At 36.7% G+C, this 16,998-nt stretch overlaps 2 protein-coding genes across 2 annotated transcripts in view; one reads left to right on the forward strand and one right to left on the reverse strand.

The window, feature by feature from the left end:
• LOC139959077 (SWI/SNF-related matrix-associated actin-dependent regulator of chromatin subfamily A-like protein 1) overlaps nucleotides 1-8,000 on the forward strand; it is a 67,745-nt gene extending 59,745 nt beyond the window's left edge. The window contains exons 15-16 of the mRNA XM_071956639.1: nucleotides 4,133-4,220; nucleotides 5,728-8,000. Coding sequence (XP_071812740.1) covers nucleotides 4,133-4,220; nucleotides 5,728-6,051 — 412 coding nt within the window. The 3' untranslated portion in view covers nucleotides 6,052-8,000. The remainder of the gene's footprint in view (nucleotides 1-4,132; nucleotides 4,221-5,727) is intronic.
• Nucleotides 8,001-12,224: 4,224 nt separating this feature from the next.
• Nucleotides 12,225-16,872, reverse strand: LOC139959079 (uncharacterized). Its single transcript, XM_071956649.1, has 2 exons — nucleotides 16,533-16,872; nucleotides 12,225-14,790 (listed from the first exon to the last, which is right to left on the reverse strand). The coding sequence occupies exons 1-2, from the start codon at nucleotides 16,746-16,748 to the stop codon at nucleotides 13,873-13,875; spliced, it is 1,134 nt and encodes a 377-aa protein (XP_071812750.1). The 5' UTR covers nucleotides 16,749-16,872; the 3' UTR covers nucleotides 12,225-13,872.
• Nucleotides 16,873-16,998: the final 126 nt, after the last annotated feature.

The raw sequence follows: 16,998 nt of genomic DNA on the forward strand, positions 1-16,998 counted from the left end.
TTCTCCTAACTTAGGTTTTCTACCATACCAATGCACTTGGATGTCAAATTTATGCTTTTAGTTAACATGTATACGTCTGGACTCATGAATGATCATAGTTAAACAGTTTAAGCAGGACACTAACAATTGTATTATTTTTAAGCATATTTCTGTAATCAGGGTATTATAGGAGCAGGGTAGCTCTTATGCAGGGAGACAGGAAGTTAATGTACCAGCGACTAGTTCTGCTTCCATGCAGGTACCAGCGGATAAGTATAGTTTCCTCTTCAGCCATGAGATGCGATGACTGGATGACACTTGGCTTTCGCCTTGGTAAGATGGCGGCATGTATAAGCACCCTTAAAAAAATAGACGCTATGAGCTTTGCTGCACTACATTATACATACTTCAGTGTAATTGCAAAGAATATAGTCTCATAGAATGTTTGAAGCACACAATACCAAGCGGATTAGTCTCAAGCAGGATGTTGTTTTAAAAAAAAAATTGAGAAAGTCAATGATCTCAAGAAGAGACATTTATGGAAATTATAAGTGATTATTGACAATATTCAAAAAGTGTGTTTCACAATGCATAGAATTAGATGACGTATATCGAAACTGTAAAAGGTTATCTTAATAATTGGGTATTTCAGAACAGGAAAGAAAAAGTTAAAATTAACAGCGCAAGAGATATATTTATTCGTGATCGAACAAATGGAAACAAATGATCATTTTTCATGAATTATTTACCACAATATATATAAACAAATATGTTATTGATGTAAATAATTTTACAACAGTAACAAGACATGTGGCTTTCCAAAAGGTGTAATAATTAATGATAAATTCATGTCAGAAGGATTTGTTTTTTTTTCTTTAAAATATACCGGTAATACAAGGTGGAAAATTCTTCTTGAAAGACTCTTTTATAGGTATCATTGAAGGTACCATATCATGAGATGTAGGACTGGTTATGTAAATTTGAATTGTATTCGATGCACACTGAATCGTTTCAGCATCGATTTCAGCATCGATATGCTAATTCCGGTGCCTAAGCACGGCATTGGTTAAGTGTATGTTTTACAGATTGTCTACCTTGCTTGATCAAACTCAATTATCACATCATTTTTTTTTACCTTTTTGTATACAGAAGCTAATCCGCTTTTATTAAATATAGTTACGTTTGTCTTTATCCCTATAAACAATATTTTTGCGTTTGTAAAGAATGATGTATTTATTTTATTTTTAATTTACAACTACAAAACTACTTCACAGTAACTATACATAAATCTATAACCAAAACTTATTTGCGGATTTTTCCCATGTTTGTGGTTATATTGTTGCTAAAGATTTCCAGCTGGGAAAACCACCTTTCTATATACTTTATGTACTAGGCTTCTTTGGCATATATAACGAAACGAATTAAGCAAATTCGATACAAAATAGGTGATGTATTAATGACTTTCAGACAATTCACAAATTATCAATTAACATTCAGTTCATATAACAGTTACTTAAGTATGAAACTGTGAAGAAAAAAATTGACATTTCTGTTTTTTGATCGGAAAGAATATTAGTGAAAAGGTTATAACTTACTTGTCCTTCGTTGATGAACCTCTCTTGACTTTAGATTCCACTTTGAAAGCAACCATAAAAGTTTATCAGCTAATTGAGATGTGTTTCATACGAAAGAATTACGTATGCTTAAACCACGAACGAACAATCGTTAAATGAAACCTTCATATGCGCAACTTGCAAGTACGTAAATTGCCTCCGATATCGCGTGCCAAATGTCTGCAAATGGTATTCTTTTAGCCAATCAGCAAAAAAAGCACTTGGTGTCAGAGGCTCGTGTGGATAAGCTGGTACTCCTTGACTTAAACCCGGCTTTTGACACCATTGATCATAATGTCCTTTTGCCCGTATTATCTAATGAAATTGGTATTAGGCCTACTGGTATTGTCCTTAACTGGTTTAAAAGTTTTATTGTGGGCAGATCTCAAAGAGTTAGAATTGGGGGCTGTTCTTCTGATTAGATTACAATTAAGTTTGGTGTGCCACAGAGATCTGTTTTGGGTCCAGTCTTTATTAAAATCTATATTCGTACACTTTACGTTGAAGTTTCTAGAATGGGTTTTTATATTCATGGTTTCGCTGATGAACACCAGGTTTAAAAATACTTCAGGCACCATAATCAAGGATCTGTTCTGGTTGATTCTCTGCAACCTCCTTTGGTTGCATTCAATGATTGAGGTGCAAATATTATTTGCAACTCAACCCTGGAAAGACCCAAATAATTGTATTTGGTCCCCTCCTATACTAAAACTGATTCATATCAAGGGTGTTATACTGTTCATTTTGTACGTTTTGACCAAATTGTTCGAAACCTTGGTGTTCATTTTGACGACACCATGTCTTTTCGGCATCAAATCTGTTCACTTAAATCCAGGTGCTTTCATAATCTAAGAACTATTTCTAAACTGCGGTTCTATCTTACTAAGTCTGAGTTAAGCACTATTGTCCAATCCATGGTTATTTCGCATATTGATTATTGTAACTCACTTTATTTTGGTATCAACCAACATTTATATGATCAACTCCAATCTGTTCAAAATTTTGCTGCGAGAATGATATATGATAGAAGTAGATATGATCATGTGACTGATCTATTCCATGATCTTCATTGGCTTAAAATCAAGGAGAGGGTGAACTTTAAAATAATATTGATTGTGTTTAAGTCTGCTAGAGGACTGGGTCCTAAAATATATCCATGATATGTTGGTAACCTCTGACCGTAGCTGAAATTTTTATGGGCATGATATTACTCAGCAGAAAACTCGACTGATCAAACAATGATTTTTATTACAAAGTGTATCTTAATTATGGAGTAATAAATCTTTACAATTGATTGTAAACGTTTCGAGGCCCAAGCACATTCATATTAGTGTTTACTGCTGTTTATACATAAACTTTTGTGTAATTTGAGCTAGGCCCAGCTGGGCTTAGCCATGGTCTCTTAGTATCGAAAATTTACAAAGGTCTGCCTCAGAGATGCTTTAGAAGTACTTAACCTTCTTGATGCGATCGTTGTGATGACTACTATACTTCATTGCAGCGATTTGGATTGCTTATCCTAATTGGTTTAAAGGAAACATACAATTTTCGTTAGCCGCCACTCCCGCCAGTTTAGAGTGAAATTCGTGACGGTATACATACTACATGTATACGTTGATGACATGCGTATATCGTATTAGAACAAATGGCTTCACCTAGTGTTATGTGGCACACGGAAAATACTGAAGATTGTCAGAGCAAAACTTTTATAAAACTTTTATCAACGCGCCTAAAGTTTAGTTGCTAGTTTGGTTAATTCTTCATGACCCGGTAAAACGAAGTAACACTTTTATATTTTATACAATACTGTGTTCTTATCCCTTCATTAGAATGTTTGTTTTTCTGACTATTAATTATTCCAAGGTCTACAGAAGCACAATATTTAATTAAGTAAAAGTGTAAGTAACAATGCAACGGTAAATGACTTGTAAAGTTTTGTGTTACATCGGTTACTTCGGCAACTTCATAGAGATTCAAAGGAAACTGCAATTATAGCTGACCGAATATGATTCGTCGTGTGCAGCACCTGTTATAGATTGCACTTCGTATTGATTTGGGTTTAAGTTTGCGTGTTATCAAACTGCATTAAACTTAGCCTTTACCCACATTTTTATGTTCACTGCAGTAATTCAATCGGTCTCTAATAACATAGAACTGTAATTCAATGAAAGCTCACAAGGGGATGCTTTAATTGGCTTTGCTTTGGGTTGCAAAACACCATATATGAGTAACAAATCTGAAACGTACAAAAGAAAGAACGTTCTTCTATACCTTTCTGTGGAAAGTGTTCACTGATTGTAAACTCTGGGAGTTTGCTCCAGAACCACATTCTTCAATATAATTTAGGTACAATATGAAAATTGTGTTCATAGTTCCTGGCTATGATAAACAGGATTTCATATAGTAATAATGATGAAAAGTTTACCTTCCTCTCCCCCCTCTCCCTCCCCCCCCCCTCTCTCTCTCCCTCCCCGACACATACGCAGGCATTTGTGATATATATTAATATATATTTCTGGAATTTTTTTCTCTCTTTTCAGGCCTCTTGTCCAACGAAAGCTGGTTACTTTGGAAAAGGCGGGACTTTCAAAGAATGATTTTTCCGAGGCAGACACCAAAATAATGAAGGCAAGAAATTATTCATTTTGTGAATTCTGTGCCCCACCTATATTATGGATGAAATTCATGTCAGTAAAATTAGTCTTGATATGTTATAGTCGAACTGTTCAAATAAAATGAAAATTTAAGTAATATTAGTGTTTCTACAGCTATTCTGTTTTCCAAGATATTCTCCTTAGTCTTTTTATAATATTCTTTCTCTGGTATGCTCCTTTAACACTAAAATGCCTAAACAGGTAATGTTAATCCATTGCTTAATAAATACTAAAAACTCCATGATAAAAAAAAACTGGTATTGATATACAGTACTGTACTCATAAAACAACGGAACAGGATGGGTGCCATTCAATACCGTTTGTCCTTGACAAACTTCTACGTGTCATCAGAGGCCCTTAAATCTTACTGTTTTTACCATTGAGTTTTGTGTTGCACCTGCGGATTGGCCAATCATAAAGCTTGTTATAGTCTGGTCATCTTACCTGATGAATTACAGCTGTCTAAGTTGAAGCATCATCTCTCAAAAGTTATACAATGTTTTAGAAATACAAAGTGGACTGACAATTTTAACAGTGGGCTTTTTTAACAGTCCTTAACATATCAGCATTAATTTCGTTTCGATAATTTTGTTAATTTTATAATAGTCTTGAACATATCAAAATTAATTTTGTTTCGATAATTTTGTTTTTATAATGGTCTAGAACATATTTACATTAATTTTGTGCCTAAAGTCATCCATTAACCATAGGGCTATCTACATACAAGATGTGAAAGTGAGTATTACATAGCCTATCATATAATTACGAGACACTATAACGGCACAGTCAATTAGGCATCGATATGGTCAGGAAAACCATCATTTTGATGTTGACATGTAGAAATTACCTACATCACCTCTATGGCTTTTGTCTTCTGTATAATACCATCAATTAATTTGAGTTCTCCATCATGGCGTTATGTTACTGCATAGTTATAACAATGTTATGTTACTGCATGGTTATTAAAATGTTATGTTACAGCATGGTTATTACAGTGTTATGTTACTGTATGGTTATGACAATGTTATTTTACTGCATGGTTGTTACAGTGTTATGTTACTGCATGGTTATTACAATGATATGTTACTGCATGGTTAGTACAATGTTATGTTACTGCATGGTTGTTACAATGTTATGCTACTGCATGGTTATTACTATGTTATGTTACTGCATGGTTGTTACAATGTTATGTTACTGCATGGTTAGTACAATGTTATGTTACTGCATGGTTATTACAATGCAGTTTTCAGGGAAGAAAGAAGGAGAAAGGACCTGGTGATTTTGTTTGGCATTTCCAAATCACACTTAACTAGGAACAACCTCAGCTAAAGTTATATTTCATGTTATGTTTTGATGTTAGTATGAACTGTGAACACATTTCCAAGTTGGGAAGGACTATACCCCTTCCCATCCTCATTCCTCTTAACCCACTGAATGTTTGATGCGACTAGCTATTTTTAAACTTTTCCTTCCTTTTTCAGGACCCAAAGCAGCAGAGTATATTGAACTTTCTGGAACAGTCTTTCTCAGAAGAATTATCTCAAGAAGAATTGGAAGCTCTGGACGTTGCGGAAACCAGATATGAGATGGAGACAACTGGTGGAGCTAGACCCAATCAAGAACGACCTCTCTCAGATGGACTATGCAGAGAGGACGGTCAAGATCAAGAAGATGACCCAGAAAGTGGAAGTCATGAGATGGAATTGAAGAAGAGAACAACACCTGATCAAACTCCAGTCACCTTGGACAATCTTTGGAGTACAACTAGTCGTCCATCCAAAAGATTAAAGTGTGACTCAAGCTGATAAGAACAGCTGGATGCTTTTCTGCCTATATGAATATCAGGCGTTCTTAATAGTAATATTTTGTATATCTTAATTGTAGAATTTACAGAGTTGTATGTATTTGTATGTATTTTAGATCCTCCTGCAAGCAGGAACTCGAGAAGAAGCCTCATTGGCTTATCAAAGCCGCAAGCTGAACGAAGTCAGTCTCTTAGATTCATATTTAAGGTCCATGATTATGAATTGTCAATTGTCAACAACTGGACGACATAAATTAATCTTAGAATGACTCAAACTCTGGACCTTAGTTTATAAATTGGAATGGAAAAATTATATTTGTTGGTTTCCACAGCAACTACGGCAAATACGTGCCCATAGAGGGCACAGATGTGTGGGTAATTGTGGGGATGTTGGAGGGGAGGGGAGTGGTAGTGTTTGAACCGTTGTTTGATATTCCATCAGTTTTTGTAAAGCAACCCAGAAAGCAATAAAGAAGTCAAAGGACCTGGGGGTGGGGGAGGGGTGCTACTGTAAATCATCAGTGAATCACACCTGGAAATCATAAAGAGAAATAATGATACATTCTTCCATCCATAACTTACATGTATCAAGAATGAAATCTGGTTGTGGCACGGGGGAAGAGGTCTGTGGGGAGGAGGTATTCCACTTCCCCTTTAAAAAAATTTAATACGGATTAAGGGGGCTTAGTTGTAAAATGGTGTATAATTAGCTACTTCTGAAGTACTTTAGGTTGACTTTTTCCTTCCACAGATATTGGCAATTTCCTTTTCTTCAGATTTTTTTGGCATGACCCTGGAACATTATTTGACGACCTCACCTTTGAGTTTTGCTAACTTCCATTAAATTTTGCACACTTCATTTACAATAAGTCTATATATTTCTGGTGCCAACAATGTACAGACCAATTAAATTGCTTGAACAAAACATGAGTTCGAATATTCAGCACATATTTTATTTTGAAATCAAATTGTTTTGGAGCTGAAATCCGAGTACGATGAGGGCACTAAAGAATAAGTTATACATTTCCTACAGTTCAGTGTTTCTATCCACATGCCCTGACAATTTCTGGGATGTTAATTTTGCTATACGGTGGTATCTTTTGCACTGATATTGGTTAATGGGATGGTATATTGTCATCTGTTTACAGAGATGCCAATGGTGAACTTAAGTTAACCTGTTCACTCTGTACAAAAATAGCATGTAAGCCATGAATTATAAGTGAGATATAATGGTTAATTAAAGGCATTCAAGACTCGCCCAAACCGCGTGCCGCCATCTGAAAAAGTTAGCTTTCCGTTGCTTGCAAGTGACGTTTTCTTCTTGTCGCTACAAAATGCAGACAGTAATGAAACGTGATACCGTGTTATCTTTTATCTAGACCTGAGATGTCCACGCTGCTATGTACACTGTGTTGTGGGTATTGACCGTAGCTGTACTGTTTTTATTGACTGTACACTAGTGTCTAATTACCGACGGTAGCAAGCTGTGTGTGTATTTTCTGGGATCGATGGTGGTGTCTAATACTTATGTTACACCTCATTCGAAACTAGATCAGATTACCGGCATGAAACGTTTCTTTGTGTGCGAGTCTTCACACCCTTTAATTAATGATATTGCTCACTGTGAGATATCATAAAGAGCTGTTAGATGCTACAACCATGCAGTTATTAGTTGTGAAACATGTTGTCGAGAAATATGGATCTCCAACTATTTAGCTTTGCATGGATTACCTATTTTCTTAAAATCTTAACGTTTTTTCTGGCATATGGTTACAGAAGTGATGAAACAACAAGTGGGAAGGAATGTCACTGCACATTGTCACCGTTAAGTTTGGGGCAGGACTGCGTATAGGGACAGGCAAGATTGGTGTAAAGATACTTTCCAAAGTCTAATAAGATGGAAGCGTCCATTATCAATAGAGGGAACGAAAACCACAATGTTAAGTCAAGTTCAGAACTGGTTGTATAGGGACAGGCAATATAGGTGTAAAGGCAAGGTCTTATTAATGAAAGCACCTTTTTCCGCCAGAAAGGGAAAAACAAATTGAGCAGAGAGAAAAACTAACATTTTCCCCAAAGTATACAATATCTAGGAAAATACACCTTGTTCTCCTCTTTCATATATGTTTTTCTATGAATATGAATCTAATATCAATGTACGATAGAAATTTTTAGTCTGCATCAAGAAGACTTTAATGTAAATGTTTTGTTTTGTTTATTGTGTTAATTTCAGAGCTACTGTACTGTAATAAAAATATCTGTTGAAAGTCTGCCACTTTTCAATTGAAGGAGAGAGAGACAAAATAGGCTAGACCTTAACAATATTTCAAAACTGATGGTGTAACTAGTCTACAAGTAGTTAATGTAGAAGCATTGTAAGAATGAATGTTTACAGATATTCTTAGCATTAACTCTTTGGGCAAACAACAAGTAACTATCTCTTTCTTGATGACAAGAAACGTTATTTAATCACTGACTCTGGTCAGGAATCATGCGTAGTATTGCACTGTAGTAGCATGATTATTTAAGGCACGGTGTCAGCTGCAAACCCCTGCTCTGTTAGGATGAATCAATATTAAACAATTGGGATTGTCTCTGAAAAACTGCAGTGTCGATTCTCTCAGACTCTCCAAACCCATGCACTTACCTGTTTGGGAATTTGTTAGCCATGCACCTACTTCATATTACATATGCATTATCCTTAAACATATGCATTACATATATATATATGCATTACATATTCATATGCATTACATATACATATGCATTATCCATAGCGGCTTTGATAAGCCAATGATGGCCAAGGGCGGCGGAACCGGGGGGCACAGGGGGCACGTGCCCCACCCCCCCCACTTTTCCTAAGGTTAAAAATGTACCCTTTTTCTACATAAAAATTGAGGTGTCTCAAGTTAGCAAGAGGCCAGGGAACCAGAATGAACACTCGGGAAGGGCCGTTTCCGGCCATCTGAGAGGTTTGTAAAACCAAAAATTTTCTAGTACGCTCCGCGCCAACCGATTGTGGCGCTCCGCTCAGATAGTCGTGCATACAACTTTGCAAATCCTGGCTACGCCCCTGACTTTTAATGAATTTCTGTGGGTCAAAACTCGAATGGAAACAATTTGTTAAGATATTAACAAGAAATAAACTCTAATTCGGAAGATTCCTGCATTAGCAACTAGCATGATTTCACCTCATTTTGTGTCAAAAGAAAACTTGTTCCTTGTTTCCCGATTTGCACATTGGATATTGCATTGCTAGTATGCATATTTTCCTTGAGGGGGGGGGGGGGGCGTTGATGGAGTGATGTGTATACACAAATAAGATAATACAATAAGAGTTATAAAGGGTACTAAATATAAGGCTGCATCAATCCAATCAAATTTCTGCTAAGTGCCCTTTGATGTCGGAGCCCCCCCCCCCCCCGATTAAAAGTGCTTCCGCCGCCCTTGATGATGGCTTCTTCACGAGGATCTAAATACATACATACAAACACACATATATCCAATACTCCAATACAATGCTCAAATCGTCAAGTCTTTAACAGGGGGTGTTGATACCATCCATCCTCAGACTCCTCCTTCCTCTTTAGGATCCACTTCAGTTACCTCCCTAGTGTCAGCGAGAAGCTACTAAGTGAACAAAGTGAGAGTTGGTACATAAAAACCAAGGCACAAGAGAGGACAGGAGACCTGATTTATAAAATAGTTTCTTGATTGGTGGAAGACGACTGAACATGCCCTTCAAGACCTGAGCCAATATTTTGTTGTTGTAACCTACAGTTGAACCGTAGCAATGGCCGATCTGTAGTTCTTTAATGTGTTAACAAGTTTTCTCTCATCGAAGAGTTGTGTGAAGAAGTTTGAACTTCTGTTGTAGAAGCTTCCAGTGAATGGTGAGAATTAGTGGCTGCCCACGAGAAGTATTTCTCCAATCTCAAGTCATATGAACACTAACCTATAGTGTAAGTGAAAATTGAGAATTCTGAACCCAGAATATATATATATATATATATATATATATATATATATATATATATATATATATATATAAATATATATATATATATATATATATATATATATATCTATTATTATTACTATTTACAAAGTCTGAGGAATGACCTAGGAAAACGAATAATTTCCTCACAAAGTCTTACGAAACATCGATCCTACATCCAATCCTTATACTAACGCTTGTATATTATCCAAATAATATCAAGGAAGGTTTAACAAACCGACCATACTTGAACGATGAATCAATGTAGCCTAACACTTAGTTTGAACAAAGGATAACAATAAGCCCATATATAAGTATGGGGAATGGCGTTAATAACGTAACCTAACATGCAATATACTGTATATGGAGATGAAACAGAAGGACACAAAATGAAGTATACACAACTTTGGCTAAAAAAGGTGATACCAAAAATGGGTACCTAGTTGAAAACTGCTCAAAAACGATGTAGGTTTTCGTGGCCACGTAAAAGATAAGAATAACAAAGACTTGACCAAGTTGAGCATAGTATAAGCATCTCTTCTAACACCATGGTATCAGAGGATAAGGCATATGGTTATGGGGTAAGTAAACTTGTGCGTGTTTGGAATACAAAAGATAATGTCATATGAAGCCTGGCTGCATCATGCTGCAGCCCCCTCAGTATCGTTTCTCTTGACACAGTGCATAAACCTTATGGACGGTAGAATAAGTTGGAAACACGACCAGCTACATTAAACAGTATTTTATTAGCATAAATATCCACATTGAACATACTTTATATAGATATTTTGGCAAGCTTTTTCAAAAGGTGGCTGGTTGTCACCTTTTCTGGTTGTAACCAATTCAAATATAGGTTGCAACAGAACAAAGTTTGTCATAGAACAAAGTTTGTCACAGAACAAAGTTTTTTTTACCAACGCCTGAGCACCAAACTTGATGGATTGTATACTATTGCCTGATAAATCGTTCACAAAGTACAGTAGCTCTCATCTTTAGATAAATCGATCAATGCTAATCTAAGCTAAAACCTACGTACTAGAATCAAAAAATAAATACAATATTTGAAGTGAAGTTTGGTGTCAATTAATAAATTAAAAATTGAAAAAGTTTGTAATTATCCTTTTTTTCTATTTACTGTAGGCCTAAATACGGTTATAACTATAATTTGTTTAAAATATTGTTCAGAGCAATGACATGTTTGGATCCAAATGGTAGCTTTGAATTAATAGCTGAATAACCCTTATTTAGTGGAAAAGAAGCTAGAAGGGGCATCTGTTGATCACCTGCAAGCTAATTTTTGCAGAATTCATAAAAAAAAAAAATTGCTGACCAAAATGCAAAGAACTGTGTCATGGAAGCCACTGTGTTTCATAAGTCACAAAGTAATTTGTATTCAAGAGCAAATTACTCTCTTAAAGGAATTGTCTGGTGGAAGATTTTGATACATTGTCTTTGTAGTTATTATTTTTCTCTTTCTAACCATGTAAAAATTGTCCCCATTCGACGTTTTCTTCTTGTAGAAATCTGGTTTTCAAATTCACCAGTTTCTCACCAAAAGTACCGTTTGTTCGAACGCTTCAATATGGTGATTGACGTAGTGCTTGCAGATAGGCAAAACAGGCGACTTGAAGTTAGCACTCCCAATTCCGCAGCAAATAAACTCACGTGTAAGCACATTGGATTGCCTCATATATATAACGTACATACTCGCGAACGTATATACTACCATGCACAGTTGGTGTACTTGTATAGCGTTACACATAGTACACTCACACTCAAACCACAGTTCATTAACTGTTCTTCGAAATCGCTGAAATAAAATTCACGGATCAAATTAACAGTAAAAGGAAACTTGTAAAGTATTCGTTAAACCGAAAGATGAAACTTGGCGGAATCGATGTCATCGCAGAACTGTCCGATTGTAAACGTTAGAGTAGGCTATACACGCGAACATTCTTCGCGCTGGAGCTGGATACCGCGATTTGTAAACAACGAAGAGCCTGCTGTTAAAACTTATCTTGTGTTTCACAAAGACCACGAAACCACCGATCTACTACATATATGGCGGCTTAAGGAGTTTTTTAAATCATATCTAATTTATAAGAAATTTCACCGGAAATTATTGAAGAAATTGATCGAATCGTTGTCAGAGCAGAATGTAGCACTAAGAAGCTTAGGCTTCGCAGAACTGTCCGATTGTCAACGTTTGAGTATAGCCTACATGCGAACATTTTTCGCGTTGGAGCTGGATAGCGCGATGTATAGCCTGAACAACTCAGAGTCTGCTGTTAAAATTTACCTTGTGTTACACAAAGACCACGGAACCACCGATCAAGTACATGGCGGCTTAAGGAGTTTTTGAAAACATATCTAATTTTAAAGAAATTTCACCGGAAATTAAGGAAGAAATTTATCTGTATACAAACGCTGTTTTTGTTGTGATTACCGTATAGGTACTGTGCGGAGGGTGGGTTATGACGCAATCTGCTATGGCAGAGCTGACGTCACGTATTGTACTGTTCAAATCATATTTGAAATGTCTATCCATAACGATTAAAAAATCGTTTCTCTGTCAAACGCAACATTAGCGTTCTCATACTTTGACAACATGTTTGGAAAATTATTTACTATTTTTTAAGCTAACTTCTTTGGGCCACCAGACAATCCTTTTAAACATCCTGTGATAGTCTACATATTCCATGCAACGGTTGCCTTGAAAAATCGCCCAAATCATTGGATAATTTGGATTATTTGTAAACAATGCCATATATTAATATTATGTAGTACTTTGGTATGTAATTACTCTATCAACACACAATTAATATAGTTATAAAAATATACTCTTTTTTTTACATTTGTCTCATAAAAAGGATGATGGCTATATAGCCTGATTTGACAAAACCATACAATACTCAAGGATAATCTTTATTTAAGTGTAATAAAGTAATAGATAAATTCTAATGCAGGTTTATTGCAAATTTCACAGAAAGTGTTGATTAACGCCCAATTTGACCATTACAACAATTTGTGTGGAGCATCATGCAAATACTGTATATCAATTTGAATACAGTTCAGAACAAATTTCACAAAAGCATACAGTAGTTTGGAATTGTATTGATTTTACATGTACACTTATTTTGATCAAAACAAACAATACCTCAAAGTAAATTTCAATGAAAGATAGTATGAAAACGGTAGGTCACTTCAAAGGCACATTTTCTTACGAATTGCACAAAAAGTGATAATTTTGATGAGTGATCTGTATCAATCTATTTTGGTGCAAAACAGAACATTTCAGAATAGGTTTCAATGAGACTTGAATGAATTTCAATGAGCCTTGTATGAATTCATCAATTCAAAAAGCACATTTAAATAACAAGGAGAGCAATAATGCCTAACAACAGACACAGATCCAGGGGAAGTACACCCCTCCCTACACCTTTCAACCCCACACAGTTAGTAGCACCAACTCCACCCCTGCATTTTCCATCTTCAAGCTTTGAAGAGGACCTGTAAAACTTAAGTTTCAAAAAAAGACAGCTGCAAGGAATATATAAAAATAAATGCTGAATACGAATAACTTGTTAGAATGCAAACTGATAACTTTGATTTAACATTTGGACAGTTTGTAAATCCACCAGGTTTCGGGCATCAGTCAATGTTAATATTCATAAAATTGTGCACACCAACGAGGGATTATCTATTGACCACACATCCACACACACAAATGGCCAAAATGATTCCTTTTGCTTTCAGCAATTGATCAAAAATCCAATGTGGTGCCAAAAATTATTACTGAAATTATTAAAACTTGCTGGCTGATTTTTACCAAGATTGGATATTGTTATCGATGGCACTAACAACCATCTCTTTGGTAAACTGTGGAAAGTACTCCTGGAATACACCTATAAGCTCTTCTTTGGTCTTTGCTACCTTACTACACTCTCGGAGATGTTTGTCAATGATGCTGACGTACTTGCCTCTGATCTTTACAAAATCGGAACCACTGTATCCTACCACCATGACGTCACCATGGATCTCTGGGATAATTTTCGCACTAGGCCAGACCACACTGTGCATCTTCACCATCATCGGGAAAGGTACCAACACATCGACTTCATACTCCATCAGCTTCTCCCACTTCTTACCTCCCTTTATCATTACATTCCTAGTTTTCTGGGAATCTTTCTCTATCTCCTTATACCAACCGACTCGCTGTTCCTCTCGAAAGAATTTGCTCCTTACGTGGCCGAACTGATACTCGGGTGATTCGTCCTTGAAATCCAGAGGTATTGCATCAAACAGGGGCTTCGTGGTCCCGGCCTCAACGATATCCCTGCTCCCAGGATAACGTAGGTCAACCACAATCAAGCCCACATGGGTACCGTTGTATATGCTGTCTGAATCATTCCCTGGTACGTGATGGCACCTGAAGCCCATCAACTCTAACAAAGCCTTATTGAATGTGTTCACAATGAAGCAGCTTCCTCCACGTAGTGCCTTAACCTCTTGTTTACATTCTTCCAGACTGGGGGCCACTCTCAGATCCCTGTCTCTTCCTAACAGAACCACATTGCTAAAGGGCAGGGCTCTGTTCATGCCTTCAGTAACCTTTTTCAAGAATGATATCTTGTTTTCCTGGCAAAGCTTCACTGGATTTGGTACTTTTAAAACTTTCTCTAGAAAATGAATGGCTTCACTTTTTGTTAGAGGGTAGGGAACATCAACTTCACTTATGTCTGCCTGTAAGAAAGAAAAATTGAGTTGAGTAGGGTTTGGTACATTTTAAAATTGTTTAATGGTTGCAAACAAAATAGTGCTACAATACAAAGTTCTGTAGAATATTCCACAGAGTGGAAACTTGACTTTGCCTACAGTAAGGTGACCAGGTTTTTTTGTGGGGGGGGGGGGGGGGGAGGTAATACAGGGACATGGTATTGATGTTGACCTGATAGCAAAGGTTAATCGGGCTTGAATCACAAGTGGGTCGTAAAAGATTTGGTAGTTTGCTGGATTTGTGCAGATGTCAGAAAATTTACCTAGGTACAGTTTTAGCTTTCCTGCTGGATATTCGAATTACTGTAAGATATTGTTTTTGTTCACATCAAATCCATATACACAGAAGTCAGCTAGTCTTTCATGCATTCTGAGCATCAATTTAAAGGAACACGGGTCTGGTGGGTTGTGGCTCAGTCATGGAATATTCATTTCTATGCAATAATATCCATTCAATACATGCAACACTAACATTACATTGGTCATAATATATGCTATTGCCCACTGTGACTTCAATAACACCACACCAGGATGGATGCTCAGTGGATATTGATGTAATAATCTCATTAAATACAGTCAAGTTGTTAACATTACATTCTCTAGTGTAAGACTTGGTCATTAATTGTGAACTTGGTCATTTGTCTATAACCAACCACTTTTCTGCATTTTCAAAAATAAAAGTAAGGTAAGTTGGTTCATTCCTACTGAGCATGCCTCCTCTTTCTGCAAGTGTTTTACAAGGCAGTGGTGGGGTATTATGTTGTTAATCCTTTAAATGGCTAAATGAGAACTGACATAACTATATGTCTAGGCCGAATTAGGCCTTCATAAAATATTATACAGGAATTGTCAACAACAGCAGGAGGCACATACAAAGTGATCATGTACTGTATGTCCGCAGTATTTGCAACTCCTTGTCTTCAAGATCAAGCAGTCTCAATCGTGAGACAGTGCGTACTGATTCTAGTTGACGATGTACACAAAATACAGCTCTATGGATGAATTATACATTGTACGCCTACTTTTGCCTAAACCCTTTAAGATTTGGCTCAGTTCTGCGACACGGGTTGCTTTGGTACTGTACATGTACGATAACATAACGTTAAGCGTGGTACTAGTAGTAGGATGGTGACTTCGAAGTTCGGCCACTTAAGACTTAAAACACCCCAAAACTAAATCTTCTGGTCTAAATCACCAGAAAATATACTTCATATGGTGGGAGAATTGTGTTTTAGTACGATACACGGCCAAACTTTCTTTCCTGCAAACTGTTTTCACGTTGTTTTCCAAGAAAATTCTTCGTGATTGTGGAACTGGTATTTCTTGCTAGAGTATTGCGAAGTTCGGACACGCAACCTACAGTGTGGCGCTGGTAAAAATTGGTGGCGCTGTTGCTCTTTCAGTAATTATAACAGACTTCATAGATCTTCGTCATTTTATTGACAAATATGTAAGTAATTTCTTGCACACGGGTCATTTTGGAGAGAAAATAACTGTAGCTTCGTACTTTTTGGTGAAATTTGGCTCTTCCTGTAAGTTTTCATGGTGAAAATCGTGTATTTCTTAGGGTGCCCGAACTTCGCAGTATGGCGAACTTCGCAATACTGACTATACCGTACAGTATGTTCAAGTCATAAAAACATTTAACAAAATACTATCTTGAAATATTTTGCCATAAAGACGTGATTAAATACGACTCAGAAACTCACAGAGCGTGCAAGATCGTGGGCAGAAACCGGTATAGTTCGATTGTGCGAGTCGGAATTAGACAACTGTGAATGTTGCGCACATCGTAATGATGTTATCCCTGGGAATGGTCTTGGCACTCGTTGTCCCGTGGCCGTTATGCGGACATCAATGGCACTCTTGAAGTGGCCTTGCAAAACTCTAAGCCTCTCAATCATTCTGAGGCCACACAAATTCATTTAAAACGAATATTCCGAAAATGTGTGCAATAACAAATCAAACTTTGTGTCGGGGTGGCAACCATCTGTTACTAGTGTTAGTGTTACGATCGTCCTCGAAGGTGCAGTCTTAACGCCAGTCGTTTCAATTCTCTGCAGGAGCGTGCATCTGTGTTTCGAGCCGTGATCGCAATCATCGTTTATCTACGGAAAGCATTAGCAGGCTCGCAGCCTTTGGAGCGATGTATTCTTTCTGTGTGTGTGTGTGGGG

This window comes from Apostichopus japonicus, chromosome 18 (genome assembly GCF_037975245.1).
Source record: "Apostichopus japonicus isolate 1M-3 chromosome 18, ASM3797524v1, whole genome shotgun sequence".
Lineage (NCBI taxonomy): Eukaryota > Metazoa > Echinodermata > Holothuroidea > Aspidochirotida > Stichopodidae > Apostichopus > Apostichopus japonicus.

Bases quoted from the DNA above. Each gene is read 5' to 3' on its own strand.
- LOC139959079 (XM_071956649.1), bottom strand. From the start codon at position 16,748: ATGAATTTGTGTGGCCTCAGAATGATTGAGAGGCTTAGAGTTTTGCAA. The intron at 14,791-16,532 runs GTGAGTTTCTGA...TCTTTCTTACAG, and splicing joins CCCACGATCTTGCACGCTCT to GCAGACATAAGTGAAGTTGA.